At 39.6% G+C, this 15,764-nt stretch overlaps 1 protein-coding gene across 1 annotated transcript; it reads left to right on the top strand.

Moving 5' to 3' along the window:
- Positions 1-671: 671 nt before the first annotated feature.
- Positions 672-13,484, top strand: METTL22 (methyltransferase like 22). Its single transcript, XM_035339601.1, has 11 exons — positions 672-757; positions 1,418-1,758; positions 3,566-3,913; positions 4,318-4,358; positions 4,443-4,587; positions 5,061-5,132; positions 5,684-5,737; positions 6,955-7,035; positions 7,980-8,082; positions 8,859-9,027; positions 10,528-13,484. Exons 2-11 carry the CDS (start codon positions 1,629-1,631, stop codon positions 10,561-10,563), a joined length of 1,179 nt encoding a protein of 392 aa, XP_035195492.1. The 5' UTR covers positions 672-757; positions 1,418-1,628; the 3' UTR covers positions 10,564-13,484.
- Positions 13,485-15,764: the final 2,280 nt, after the last annotated feature.

The following is a 15,764-nucleotide window of genomic DNA, read 5'->3' as shown; positions in this document are numbered from 1 at the left end:
CCCTGGGCCATGCTGTGCCTGCCCTGGGCCATGCTGTGCCTGCCCTGAGCCATGCTGTGCCTGCCCTGGGCACTGAGACGCGAAATGCAGGTAGTGGAAGCTGCTAATCAGCTGGTGCCTAATGCTGCAGGTTACATCTCCGTTACGAGTTTCCCAAAGGAACACAAACTCGTGTTCCTGCTCAACACCTGTCTCGGGCTTGTTTATTTTACCTGGCTCATTACACCTGGTGAAAACTTTGGGATGAAGCAAGGCCCCCTGTCCCCAAAGCAGTGCATAGATTGCTCCATCTAACCCCACTGCGGCAGCAGCAGTTCTGACATTCTCCGGCTACGAAGTGCTCTGCCCGCTTGCCCCTTTAGTTTTTTTAGTTGGTGGTGGTTTTTGAAGTTCTGCATGGAACTCAGTATGAAGTGGGGCAGGGTAGCTCTGAACCAAGTAACTAATGGCAGTGGGGAGCGTGGGTTCAACTCTGCCTAAGCGCTGTAGATGCTTTATGGACTGACACAACTTCGCTGCTGGCATCTCCTTTTGCCTGCTTGCCAGACTTCACCTCGGGCTTAGTGCTAGGTAATGAACTGCCAACGCCTACATCCCAGCGCAGCCCGCAGCGGGAAGCTACCTCGGCGTCTGCTGTGAGGGCCGGGGCCGGGGCCTAGGAGCGGGCACGAACGGCTCCAGCGCCTGCCTCAGCGTCAGCTGCGCGCCGGAAGGGGCCGGCGGCTCCGCCATGGCGGCGGGCCCGGAGCTGCGGGAGGTACTGGGGGGCCGCGGGGCGCAACGGGAGGGGCTGTGCCCGCCGGCAGCTCGGCGGGTTGGCGCCTGGGGTTGTGAGCGAGAGCCGAGCCTGCCGGCTCTGGGTTTAAGACGTGGATTTGTGTTCGCGTCTACGGTCCGGCAGTGCCTCGCGAGCCCCCCGCACATCCCCGGTTTGGGGCGTGCGGGGAAATAAACGCCGCCTCGCTTCTTGTGTTCGCGGGGGGCAACCCAGCAGAGCTGTGGGTGTGAGGGAACGAGGATGGCTTCGGTTTGTTTTCTGGGGGAAAGTAAAGAGCACCAGAGATGACAGGCAGGATACCTTACCTGCTCTGGTCGCCAAGTTATGCACTCAAGTCATTTCTGTGAAGACTTGGCTTAGTCAAACTGTACATTCACAGTAACATTTGCTTTTTCAGGGGGTTGTTAGTCTTTAACGCTAGCTAATTAGCAGTTCTCCTACCTGAAGTATGTTGTATCTGCCAGCAAGCTGCTGGTGAGGGTTGGTACAGTGGAGCTTTGCAAAAGAGAGCATTACAAAAAAAAGCATTACAAAAAAAAAGCATTACAACTTTATCGGCCAGTGTAACTGTATTTTTATCTTCTAAAATACTTCTGGAGCAACATTATGTAACTAAAAGCTGTCTGTATTTGGTTTTAGGTTGAATATCCTGATTCACAACTTGGTGTATTACTGGAGGATGGGGGAGCTTGCGCGACTGCAGCTTGCATGAGTTCTCAGCACCTACGTCGTGAGGTGGTCGTGCCGAGCAGAACTGCTGCCCACTGACAGAAAAGTATTGGATCTCTTTGTGACAGCGCTTCACAGGAAACTGTATGGGTACTGTAAACGTTCCTCTCACCAGCCTATCATGGGAGATGTGACAGAGAAAGAGATGGATAACCTCACGTTCAAAAGTGACACTGTGCTTTCTGATGTTCACATACACTGTCCAAACAAAAGACATCTCATGGTGCGGTTGAACGCAGTTGGACAACCAGGTAATGTGTATTTAGACTGATGGAACAGTATTTTAAGTATATTTAAATATCTTTGTGATGGCTGAATCCTCCTTTGTATGGTTGATAGTAATCATTACATATTTTGCTCTGGTTAGAAGCAGAATTGCTTCCTGCTCAGTCTTTAGGAAGAGGGCTAACTGCATTGTCCTTGTGAAATTAAATACATAAATTAAAACTATTAATGTGGAATTTGTAGACAACCCATCTTAAAAAAAAACACAAGTTACTTTCTGGGAAGAAGTAACCACATCAATCTTCATGCAGGCTTAATTTTATTTACCTGTAATCTCAAGACAGCACCTTGGGAATCATGTTAAAAAGTTAGGATCTTTCTTGCATGTAGACTAAAGCTGAGAAGCCATTGGTTTTAAATATTAACACTTAAATTTAAAATATATTTATTCATGATCTCTATAAAATCTTTAAGTGATGATTTACCATCTATCCCCAAGGAACTTAACAGCTTTGTTTTCTTTTGTTTGTTTGTTTGTTGTTAAAAAAAAAAAAAAAAGCAATGACAAAGCTCAGTATAGCAATGGACTTACATTAGCAATGGCTCGTATAATTTGAAGAGCCAAGGCCTTAATGGAAATGAATTGACAAGTGAATGCCTCTGCTAGTTTTTGGGCTTCTGTAAGGTTGTCAGGGAAAATGACTTTGAAGCTGTTAGTAAAATGTTCTGTAGAAAAGTATCTCTCCTGCTGTGACGGAAGTGTTAATTGTTTTTTCAAACCTAGTTGTGACTTTAAAAATAAAGAAACTCGCAGTTATTCTAGTGCATGCTAATGTAAAACAAAAAAGTACAAGAGAAAAGAGGGTCAAAAGGCTTTACAAGGAAGTAGAAACTAATTATGACTTTGATCAGGTCAAAATCAGGTAATTAATGGTGCGATGTGTTGTCACAATGCTTAGCATTCATTTGTTTTAGATTCTTCTTGATGTGAAGATCCTTTCAACACAACAAAATGAGAGTCAGTGCTGCGTACTCTGAAATAAAGGAATTTTCCAGATCAGAACTGGATTGTAGTGTGACAGCTTTAACTTAACAAATGTGACAATAGAACTTCATATACTGTGGAGCTGTTAAAAGCAATAGTGGCAATTGGTTTCCCTTTGGTGAGAATAAACACAAATGTAAGAAATTCTTAGAATCCTGCTGGTATTGACCTTTTTTACTGGTCATATTCTTACTTAAAAAAACAAAAAGTGTCAGCATGTCCAGCCTAAGCTGATACGAGACAGATTGCCTGTTTGTGCTGTCTCATTCTGTTTTAAGCTGATTTCAGGGTAGGAAGTTACATGAATCCCAAAAGACTTTTAAAATAGTAAAAGAAATTCTGTTTACTTTTTACTAGTACATGTTAGTTTCTTTGAAAACAGGAATTAAATCAACGTGAAGATACAAATTGTACTTTATGATATTAATTCTTCTTTCAACTTGGTTTAAGCTTGTCTCAGCAGAAGTTGTTTTGAAGGATTTAAGAAACCATTCCTTTTCCCAGTTGCTAAAAGAGGTGTTATTAAATCAGGTGAAAATGTGAACTTGACTGAGAGATGTTGAGTGCTCCATTTATTCCTACTGTGACAGAACTTAGTAGCTGAAATATTTCTTCCTAGCAAATAAAACTGTATTTCAATATACCTGTATGATTTATGATCTTCTCTATTTTTATAATATGTGAAATTCCTGTCAAAATGTCACACATATGGAAATTGGCCTATAGATTCTGTTCTTACCTAGTGCTAATGTTTAAATCCTTCCCCCTCCTGCCCCGTGTTCTTGCAGTATTCCTGTCGTATTTCAAACTCCTTTGGAACACAGACGATTGGGCATCTGAGAAATCTGGAAGAGAAGCTACCGTTGAAAGAGAACACCAGTACAGCAGTGGCGATGAACTGTGTGACAAGGACAGAAATAATCTAAAAAATGAAAGGGAATCGAATACTGAAGGACTAGAAGCTCTGCTGGATGATGATGGAGACTTAGAAGTGGTCAGAAGACCTCAAAGCACTTCTGATTTAGAGGCGGAGGATCTTTCGAGGGATAGGGTATATCCTGTAATCCTGATGAAAGGGAAAGAAGATGCTTTTGAAGACGAAGAAGAATGCACTTGCACTGATGTTGTTAAAATAGGTAAATAATAAGCTTATGTTCAAGGAGAAATGGGATAAGTATCTGTTTGGGTAAAACAAAAGAAAAATAGTTCTTTCTTATAAATTAAACAAAAGCAGTTAAGTGAAAGGAGATGATAAACCAAACGTAATACTATGATATTGAGAGTATTTTAAAAACAAACTGTTTTTCTCCAGAAGTGATTTGGGCAGTAGTATACCATGGGGGAATGGTTCTACTTGATTAGAGTGGGGTCTTCAGTATTATCTAGCATTACTATGTAAAATGTGATGTTTAGTTCTACTGTTTGGTTCTCGATTTGAAAGGGAAGCATGAACTGACTTTTTAAATTTACTACTTACTCTGGAGCTTGATTTCAACAATGTTTTAAAACAATTATTTCTGCTCCTCCTCCGTTTTCACAGAGCATACCATGGCAACCCCCTTAGAAGATGTTGGAAAACAAGTAGGTATTGTACCTTGTATTATCATGCTGTTCATGGATTGTGCTTCTGAATGTGCCCACTGTAACTGCATCTCTTATCTGAAGGTCTGGCGTGCAGCTTTTCTTCTTGCTGACTACGTTCTGTTTAAACGGGACGTGTTCAGGTGTTGCACAGTACTAGAGCTTGGCGGTGGCACTGGAATTACAAGCATTATCATGGGAACAGTTGCCAACAGAGTTTATTGCACAGGTGAGGCAATTGCTTTTAATGAAATATTTTCATGAAACTCCACAACGCAGTGTTTTCATCCTGGGATTTTCATCCTCATCTGTTCTTTTTTTAATTAATAGTTTGTTATCGATATGTATGAAATTGTGTTTATTGAAAGGCAGCAATAACTTTCACAACAGGATGAAAAAGTAGTAATATTTCTAGGTGCAAGAGTTTTAAAAAACAATATATTGCTGTGAGTTCAGGATAGTTTGCCTGGATTAAAGTACAGCGACCTAACGTTGTTGTTCAAGGATGACTCAGAGCTTAGTACTGAAAGACACAAGCAAGAAAGATGTCAGGGAAGCAATCATCAGGGCAGAGAGTTGCTCTGAATTTTCCATAATCTCATCAGCTTGACAGAAATTTAGAGAGTTACTCTTAGAGGCCAGGGACACACACAGCACATGTAAAATAATCTTATTTTGAATATTGTCATCGCTTTTTTCCAGACGTTGGTGATGATCTTCTGGCCATGTGTGAACAAAATGTTGCATTAAACAAGCATTTGATGGAGCCAGGAGGTAAGTGCTGTGCAGTTGATACTTGTACGATCACCTCGCTGTGAATTCCTTTGGGATTAAAGAACTTAAGTCATTGGGAAAATGGCGCGTTTACAAGTAAAATTAGACTTTTGTCTTGGTTAAAAGTCACTCATTTAGAAAGATGGAAGAAACCTACATGTGGTCCATAATGGGACAGCTTCTTTTGGAAGAGCAAAGTGCTAGATCTTTCTTTGGTCAGCAGTTAAGACCAGCTGTGGTTCCAGTCCTTGTGGTTTCCTGAGGTACTGGGAGGATGTCTAGGTGCCAAGGGTCATGTAAACAGAGTGTAAATGACGGACATGGAACTCAGAAGTATTTTGCAGGTGAGACATGTAAAAGAGAAAGTGGGGTGTTTCTGATCTATAAGTTCGTCCTATATTCCTTTTGTCAGGGGTAACTAGTTTTGTAAAGTAAATGATTTGATGTTCAACCTTACTTGTTTCATGTGTCCTCGTAATACATCATTATCACTTGTTGCAGCCCTGGCTGAAAGGCCATTTGTAACTGTTGTGGTCTTCCTTCACCCACAGGAGGAGAAATTAAAGTAAAGGAACTTGACTGGCTGAAAGATGAATTCTGCACTGGTAGGTAGCTGTAATGGGTCCTTTGTGATGATTTTTTTCCTCTCAAATCCATCAAGAAAAGTTCACTCCATTGTTTATGTAGTCAGCCAGTCTTCCAGCACCCGTGCCTCTGGGAAAGTAGCTGAAAGTTCACTATTGTGTTTGGGGGTGTCGCTGCCACGTGAATGAGTAAGATAAGGATTACTGATAGGTTGAGGATAGATGAATAGTGGTTGTCCTTTGCTTAGTGAGATCAAAATTCAGAAGTGCAAATACAGTGAGTCATTATGTGGTGATAACAAAATCCAAGTACAATGGTGTGGATTTGTATAACCCAGATTTTGATGTGATGGTGTTGTGTTACTTACAATGGCTTGCATACAAAACAGCGAAAGATGGGGGGAGGACAGGTGATCTCTTGAAGGTATGTTAAATCTTTTTTTCCAAATGTAGTGATGAATGTGTTATATTTTAGATATTTGGAAAGGGAATATGGTTTGCTACTTTTAGTAAAATAAAAGGCAGCTAACGTGAGTAATTTTTGAAGTGCAATTAACAGTAGTAAAGCAGATCATTAAAGCTCTCTAGTAGTTACAAATATTGACCTTTTGTAAAAGACGTTTAAGGTCAACACAAAATTACAGCACTTGGGTGTATGAACCCTGCTTTGCTTTTTAGGTTTTAGTATCACTTAACTGCAGTAGTTCAATGTAATGATCCCAAAAAAATAGAACAACTATTTAAGGAAGTAAAATCATCCTTTACACTTTCAAAAGTCTCTCTAGGACCTTAGAAATTTTAATGAAATGATAACATTTACTACTGCCAGTTGAAAAGGCTGTGTGATTTTGAGACCATCAGAGAGAACATCTAAATTTTAGAAGGCATAACTAAGTAGGAATCTTAATCAAATTTTGCATGAAAATGCATTTGTTTTCTAGTTAAACCTGTGATCTTCCTACAGGGTAGTAATTGGTTGTAAATTTTTATGTCAAGGAAAACTTACTTGTGCCAGTCGATCCTGGGAGGACTGGACAGATGGCACAGAAAGCAAAGGACTGCAGGGAACTTCAGGGAACAAACAGAGGGAGGCTGTGATTTCCCTGTAGTGGGATGCTCTGCTCACTGAGTAGCAGATGAGCAGAGGAGTTAAAATGTTTGTCTGTTAGTTTGTTTTTAGGTCTATCAAACACATGAGCCAGTTAACCCTGTAACCAAAACCATCTTTGGTTTTACAGATCCTGAAGCTCTTTTTAGCTGGTCTGAAGAAGAGATTGCTGATTTGCATGACCACTGCACTGTGATAATGGCAGCTGATGGTATGAAAATACAAACAGTAAGCTTTTTACATCAAACACTTGATTATGAGTAAATAACATAACCATAACTATTTTGATTTTGAAATCCAACAGATCAGGTCCCTACCTAATTTGTCAAACCTCTGCCATGTGTTCTTGTCTTTATTTTTTAAAAACAATCGTATTTACAATCTGAATTAACAATAGGAGAAGAGACACTGAAAACACCCACTAACCTTTTCTTTCATTTTATGCGGTAATTTCTTGTAACAAAATAAATTATTCAGAGAACGTAATCACACATAAGTGATGAAATTGACAAATCATGTGTTCTGTAATTTGGAAAAAAAGTCTCAAGCATTGCACTTACCCTTAGAGTGTGTCCCTTCGGACATCTTTCACTTATTTTCCATTCTTGCTTAATGGAGAAAAAAAAAAAAAAAAAAAGACAAGCTTATCTGTATAGAAAAACTTAGTTTAATATTTAAGTAAAGGAGAATTATTTTTATTTATGATATTGAAAGATATTGGAAAGCTGCCTTCCAAAGAGATACTCTCATAGTGGTATTATTTACTGCCTTTTTTTTCTTATTATTAAACAAAGGAGGTCCTGTACACTGTGATATCATGCCTTTTTTTAGCTTTGCAGTAAGATATTTCCAGGATGAGGGAGAGTTTGCTAAAGTTTTTTAAATTGCCTGACAGAAAGGATTCCCACAGATTCCCACAAGAGAAATCTTAAAGAAGGTCTGACATAAAGAGAAGCAGTGGATATTGATACAGGGTCAGTTGTTGCTATTAAAATGTAATACTTTGGGATTTAGCTAAAATAATGACTTATAAAAAGCTAAAACAATGACTTACTTGATTGGCATAATCTAATTAAGGTTTGTTGTTGTTTCATGCCTGAGATTTAAGTAAGTATGACTCTTAAACGTACATACTTTGTGCTCTTTTCCCTGTAGTGTTCTATGATGATGACCTGACAGATGCTTTGTTCAGAACGCTGTATAGAATCACACACAACTTGAAAAATTCTTGCACAGTTTTCCTAGCAATAGAAAAGAGGCAAGTATTACCAAGAAGCACTACAATTTTACATGCTTACCCTTACTCGGAAGAAACTCCTGATTTACTTGCAGGTTGTTTTATGATTATCATTGAATTGGTGGATCAAAGGCTGCAGCGTATGCCCAGTAAATGCTTTTGGTTTTATACTTACTTAAATTTTACCATTTCAGAATTTTACTTCCAGAACAGTTTGGCTTTTGTGATCTTTTGTCTTGCATCAGATAGATAACTTCTGTGCAAATAAAGATAAATAGTTGGCTAGTCTGCTCTGCAGTACTTCACAAAGTGTGCTGTGTATTTAGCAGGACACAGACTAAAGTGTCGAGTAGAGTGAAGGAGCTTAGAACGAGGACATAATCTCCCAGCCTGCATCCCTCCATAACAATTTCTCTTGTGTTTTCTTTGAAGGAATCTTTGTTTTTGAGTACTCACATGTTGTAGTCCATTCATGAAGTAATGTATAAATAGTCCACGTGTCAAAATGTGTAAGCAGTAGCTATTCATATGATTTGTTGCAAAGCGTTTCTCCTAGAAGCTAAGCTAGTGATTTGTTGAGGCAAAATGCACTAAAATCAATGGAGAGGTTCATCCAAGACTTCCTGGCTTAATAGCATTTCTCATCAGCTTTTCGGGGGCAGCAGGGGTTACTTCTTTGACTGTGAGAGTTAATTACACCGAGAAAACCCACATTTGCCATTAGCTGAGGAGAGTCACATAGCTCTTTAGGACACCAGTATATGAGAAAGGTTTTAAGTTAAATATTTTGTTGCCAGACTGAACTTCACTTTAAGACATATGGATATTACGTGTGAAGCGTACAGCCACTTTAGAAATACTCTAAATGATCTGGAGAATCTCCAGGATGGAAAAATGAAATACAACGTGGAGCCCATTAAGCCTGATTTCTGCCAGTTTCTCAGTTATGAACGGATCGAGCAGTTGGTAAGTGGCATTCATTAAAATAAATGTAATGTGTTGGGCTAATAATTTCAAATTAGCTTTTAGCTGTTTACTTAATATGAAGTAAGAACAGGAGAATAAATATTACCTTCTTATTTCCATTTAGCTGTTTATTATTTTACAATAATTCTTGTCCGTGCTTACATAATCTACACTAAATTGACATAACGTGCCCTTTTCTATTACAGTGGCTTAGATTGTTTCTTAACCTCTGAGGAAAGGAGTGCAAGTTCCATTACTTTGTAAAATACAAGTGTTGCGATTGACTATAAAATGGAGCAGTATCTCTTTTCATTTATTTGCTTGTAAAAGAGCTTTCATTTTATAGTTTTCATAATTCCTTTCTCAGCTCAGGGTTAAGGTAATAACATTCTAATACCTATGAAGAAGTCACTTAGTGGTAAACTTCTAGTATTCAGAAATGTATCAGATACATTATTTCTGGCTTTCTAATTACATTCCAAGCATTCATGGTTCTCTCTCTATTTTTTTTGCCCAGTTGTCTTCTCTTATGAATATTGTGCAGTCTAGCTAGTAGCTTGCTAGCTTCGATAGTGATACAAATTAACTGACCTTTTGCCAGAACTTGCAAGCCTTAGAGTGGATTGCAAATCTATTACCATGTAGTCTACATGCTATTGCTTTGTCTGCTACAGTATGTGTGCATAGGAAGATTCTGGGAACCACAGCTGTTTTGCGAGATTGATTTATTTTTCTTGTTGGTGCTGACACCTTCAGGTACCAAGTTTTGCACGTATGATCTATAACAACTTTTGCAAGTGTAAAAATATAATACGGGTTATATCTAAATGTGTAAACTCGTTCCCTGCATGCTTTTTGTGGCAGGTTGCTACTGGTCTTTGAAATAGATGCATTTTTTAAAACACACAAGTGGGTTTTTTTATTGTGAAGTACACGCCACAATTCAAGGTGTCATGGTGATGAGTATATGATAGTCTGATTACTAATCTTTATATAACAGGCAAAGCTTATACTGATTTGTTCCACAAAAATAAAGTGGTCTGTTTTTCATCTTTGTTGTACAATAGATTGAGAAGTGTGTGTGTATAAAACATGCATCTGTGGGACCTTGATTCCTCAGTAAATCAAGTATTTTTTCAAGTTGTATCTTTATTGGCATTACTGTAAGCATTTGTCAACACAGGCTAAGAAAAAAGAGCAAGATTCTCAGTCAAAATGCTGCAGAAAATTATGTAGACCAACGAAATAATTTTAAGAAACTGCTTGAATTACACTACTTACTGTAAAAAAAAATAAATCCATGCTGCGGGAATAAAGAACTCAATTCTGTTGCTGTCTCAAGGACAATTTGGTGGTCATCCTAAGAGACTAGGGAGTTGGATTGACTATAAACTCCACAGTGTGTCTTAAAAGTTGTGTTAAAGTGTGCATGTTTAACATTATCAAATAACAGCCTGCTGGTCTGAGAAAATAACTATGAACATTTTTTCCCTCCTATAGGAATTGTGGAAGATTATTGCTGATCAGCTAACGTGACAGGGACATGAGAAAATAGAAGATATTTATCTAAGGATAAGGACTTTTTTTTGGATGTTTATTTAAAAAATCCTGGTGGAACTGAGTTCTCAGAAAGTAATTCCACGCAGATTTGCCTTACCTCAGTAAGTTTTTGTTTGGGCGGTTAGGACATGGTTTCTTTGCTTGTGGTATGAAGTTGGTTAATGTTGATCTTCTGAGTACGTGCTGGATGAGAAGCTGGCTGTGACACACTACTGTATGCTCTCCAGGACTGATGGCCTAGGTTTTAGATTCTGACAAAGAGGTATTTAACCTTTTTTTGTGTGGCTGATTTGCAGATGTCATTCATATTCCCTTTGGGTTTTCTGAACTTGGACACTGTTCTGTCTTATCCTGAGTTCCACATGATGTGTATTTATGGACACTTGTGAAACAGTCTTCTGTCATGAACTTTTCTTTAAACAGTCTGCTTCTTTGGTTTTGGTTTGTATAAATCAGTCTAGTTTAGGGCAACTGTCTCAACTGAGACAAGATGCATTTAGTCTGAGCCTCTAAAAATGTTCCACATACGTCTTGGAGCCATATTGTCCTTCTGGCATTTTAAGCTATTCTGTGCTCGCCAGGTTGAGGATGGGAAGGTGCCGTGTGACGTGACCTCCCCCTCTTTAAAAGCCAGAATTCTGAATGTATACATGTGAGACAGGGGAGAAGGAGGTGACCTGCAATCTCTTGCCCGTGAGGGGCTGTCAGTGCCTTAGCTTTTGGATTAAAGTACAACATACTTATCAGATCTCTCCTGTGTTATTAATGAAACCAAAGTTCACGGTATTTGTACGTACTATAAATGTTACGTGTACTATCATGTTTGTATCACTTGCCATATGTACACTGTCACTTAAATTCTTGTGCCTCCTGGATTCTTTAGCATTACTGTCCCAGCCTGTGACTCGTGGGAGTGCGCATACGTTACGTTAGAAGCATCTGGTTGTCTTCTTGGAAGTCTGTTCTACATTTGGTTTGGTTTGGTTGTTTTAGGTCAAATATTTCATAACCTTAATGCTCAGTTACGTGAGGACATTTTTTCTATTTTTCATGTTGATTAATGAGGTGAAAGGTCATTAGATGAAGATGGCCTTTTCCTTTGAGTATAGCCAATCAAAGTAAAAAATACGTTGAATTGGCATATAGCTGCCTAAAAACTCAGAACCCTCATTTAAAGCTGAATCATAAACAAACAAAACCCTATATTTTAATCCAAAGATTCCAAAACCAGAGTTCTTGGTTTTGGTATGCAGTGGTTTTGGCAACATGCCACCTCTGCTGTCCTGAATGACCACCTTAACAGGTAGAACCTAAGCCAGAGACTGAATGAACTCTGGGGGCATTTTATGGACGTTTCACAAGGGTGGTTCATAGGCTAAGGGAATGATGTATGGGTAGAAGTTGGAGGGCGGTGATCAATGAGCATATACTGGATAAGGTGGGACCTGAGCATAATGTAAATGGTGTGGAATGCGGGTGGATGTTGTACTGGTTTTGTCTGGGGTAGATTTAATTTTCTTCATAGCCTGTGCTCTGTTTTGGATTTGTGAAGAGAACAGTACTGATAATACACTGACGTTTAGATGTTGCTGTGCAGTGGTTACACAGCATCAAGGTCGGCTGTTTCTCATGCTGCCCTTCTGGTGAGTAGGAAGGGAAGGGGACGCAGCCAGGACTGCTGACCGCAGCGAACCAAAGCCATGTTCCATACCGTGTGGTGTTGTGCTCAGTGATAAACGCTGGGGGAAAGCAGGAGGTGGGAGGGACATTTGGGGTTAATGTTTGTCTTCCCAAGTTGCTGTTACACGTGGTGAATCCCAGCTGTCCTGGAAATGGTTGAACGCCAGTGGGAAGCAGTGAATGATTCCTTCTTCTACTTTGCTTGTGCCTGCAGCTTTTGCTTTACCTGTTAAATGGCATTTATGTCAAACCATGGATTTTTTCATGTTAACATTTCCACTTCTGTCCCCCAACCACCGGGGAGAGTGAGAGAGCAGCTGTGTGGTGCTGAGCTGCCTACTGGGGCTAAACCAGAGAAGTTTGTTTTGCAATGTTGTTAACTGTGACAAATTAACAGAAGAAAACTGTTTCTGAATGTAGCTGCTCATTTAACCAGTGATTTTCTGAAGGTTACAGCAAGAGATGAATGTGAACTGATGTGAAATAGTGTGTGTAGTTAAAGAAGAGTTTTACTTGCACAGGAACTCATCCAGGTAGGGGGGTACTCTAAATCTGTTCAACATAGACATCACTTTATCACAAGTGGCTTAAATTAGCATCTAAAAAAAACATATATATATACCTGTGTCTTTGTTTGAGTAAATATGAACATCACTGCTGCCTGGGAAGCAAGCTGAAATAGAATTTCCTCCTAAAGACATAAAGCTAATCTCCCTGTTGAAGGGAAACAACTTCCTTGGGGGTTCAGTGACTGAGGTCTACTGGTCAGCTTGCAAATTTGGATCCACTTATCACTGGTGATAAGGAATAGTCCGAAACAGGCAGAAATTCTAAGAACACAAGAATTGCAGAGAGTCTTAGAATGCCTTGGCCTTGCAATGTAAATGAGAAGTATAGACTGACCTGCCAGAGAACTGGCTGCTGCTACTTAAGGATACTTAGTAAGGACCTTTTCAATTTTGTTCTTAATCGCGCTTTAAATAGGTCGGACATGGTCGTATTTTTTTAGAACTCATCACATAAATTTACACCGTGTTTGTTAGGATGATTAAAAGTGGAAAATTGCTTAGTGTTAAGCATACAGATCATGACTGGAAATCAAGTTAGTGCCCAAAATAATAATACTTCTGGCACGTTACCTGTATGGATATGATCAAGAAGGTGGTTGTTTGTTTGTTTGTTTGTTTTTTCTAATAAAGCATGATTTTAAAAAATGGTATGCTTGTGGGGTGGTGCATCTGAATTTTGAAAAATTCCAACGGGTAATGTTCTTCGATTTTTGCCAGTCCTGTCTTATAAGTGATTTTTGCTGTGTGTTAGATGCAGTTTGCCATGATTCTAAAATCATAAAAGAGAAAATATGCTGGGGGGGTACTGGTGTGTGGACACCACTCCAGTATAAATTGCATGTGACTTTCAGGTCCTACAGAAAAGTCAAAGCATTCTACATCAGTTTGGATTGTCTTGGACTTGTGAGCTACAAGGAAAGAGTTTGCATGTCCTATTGTCAAACACTTAAGAGCTCTGCTGGCTTATTCATATATATCTTTTTGATCACCTTATAGTGAGTAGGAAAAAAAAAAAGGTTTCTTTTTTATTTGCAAACCAGTAAATGTTCCTAGTCCTTATCACCTGCTTCAGCACCAAATGTTTCTACTCTTCTGTGGAGTTGAGGTTGGAAAGGTCTCGCGCCCAAAAACCGCCTTTCTCCTCAGCTAAGTAAAGGTGGTCTGCTCCTGGGGACACGTCCAGATCTGGCTGGTCAGATGGGGTGTCTGGGGGACAGACATGGGGAGGGTGGAGCGCAGCCTGTGCAGCCCCTGCAGGACAGTACTTTGGTGAAGGAGCGGAGCGTCTTAGTTTTGTTGGGAAGCAGAGTAGTAGTAGAAGTGACCGCCTGGTGGGATTTTGGTTTGAAACAAAGTGATTTTTCTTTTGTCCCTCGTCTGTTTTGAAATACTACGCCTGTCCTTGGTCCCCATGCTTCAGATGAAGATGCTTAGCATCCCTGTCCTTCTCTCTTAAGAGGAACACAGATGACAATTCTCGATCCTGGTCAAAAGAAGAACTTTGATGTGACGTTTGAATGAGAGCCCTGCAAGTTGGTAACGTTTCTTTCTTTTCATTCTTTGTTGATGTGAAACTCAGCAGCTCTGTTGTGAACTTCTGTTTGCAAAAGTAAACTTCCATGTGTCTTTTTGTGTTAGAAAGAAAAGTTACGTGAGATAATCGCTTTATTAGAGGCATTAGAGATGTTTATTAACTCGGTTCTCATGTGTAGGTGGCTATTCATACATCAGACTTGCAGCTCCATCTGCTGTGCAACACTTCGAGTCAAAACATTGTACAGCTTGTTAAACGCCCGTGTTGTTAAACCCCCTGTTCTTTTCTGTTTTAACAGTATCGTGGGTTTGTGGAACAGTTCAGGTTGAATACACAGTTCTGCACTTCTGCTGACGTGCAGGTGTGTGTGTCAGAGATGAAATGACTGTGGAAATAATCGCAAGAAAGGCAGTGTGTATTTACTGACTTTTTAGTGGTGTTTTTAGGATGCTGCCTCCAGCAGTTGGTGTTCTCAGGAAACATTTTAGGAAGTAGTGGACATAACTTGTCTGTGCTAGGAACTTCTCATTCGTTAGAAAATCAGAGCTTAAAGTGGAGCCCCAAGTTATAGCAGATAAATTTCATGAGATCAGCTCTTCATTGTTTTAACTTGACTGTTCCAGTAAACTTTCACATACACCACTAGTTCCAGTTGTTTTTCCTTTTCACCAGAGACTGGAGGGGTCTGTCCCTCATGGCTGCATTTCTGATATTTTTATTTTTTTCCTCCATTCTTATGGTTGCATTTCTGTTTCGTGTTGGGTTTTTTCCATCCTGGTGGACATCTTCATGGAAATTGAAGAAAAATTTATGAGCTTGATATTTGCACTCTGTTTCATGTCAAGATCAATGAGCCAATGGACGCCAGCATCTTTCCTTAGAGAGCCAACGTAACGTGGGACTGCTTCCAGTGGGGTAGCACAATGTGCTCAGGGTAAATTGTGAAATCGATCATTTCACAACAATAAAAATGACTGGAATTGATTCTGGAAAAACTTAAGTGTGTGAGAAAAATCTCAAATAATTTTCTTCAGACAGGATCTTCTGTGAAGCTTATTTTATTTGCAATTGCAATGGCGGGCGTCCTGTCAATCAGGAGCGCATTTTAGTAAACACACCATAACCTTGTATTCCCTATTTCCCGATGCATGATCACCTCCCCTGTTTCCTCACTGGCTGAGTACTACAGGTTCACAAGCTCCTCTGTACCATATATGTACAATTTTTCTTTTTTTCAACCTTTTCAACCTCCTTTCTTATGTTTTGAGAACTTTTGGTCTTTGTTTTACTGTTCTCACACTGCTCATCCTGTTTTTCTCAAGCTTCTACCTTATGCTGGAACAGTGAGGCCTTCTACTCTCCACTTCCCTACTGAGCATTGCTCCTTGGAATAG

This window comes from Oxyura jamaicensis, chromosome 14 (genome assembly GCF_011077185.1).
Source record: "Oxyura jamaicensis isolate SHBP4307 breed ruddy duck chromosome 14, BPBGC_Ojam_1.0, whole genome shotgun sequence".
NCBI classification, from domain to species: Eukaryota; Metazoa; Chordata; class Aves; order Anseriformes; family Anatidae; genus Oxyura; species Oxyura jamaicensis.
The sequence above is the reverse complement of the archived record's forward strand: the minus strand, read 5'-3'. Positions and strand labels throughout refer to the sequence as shown.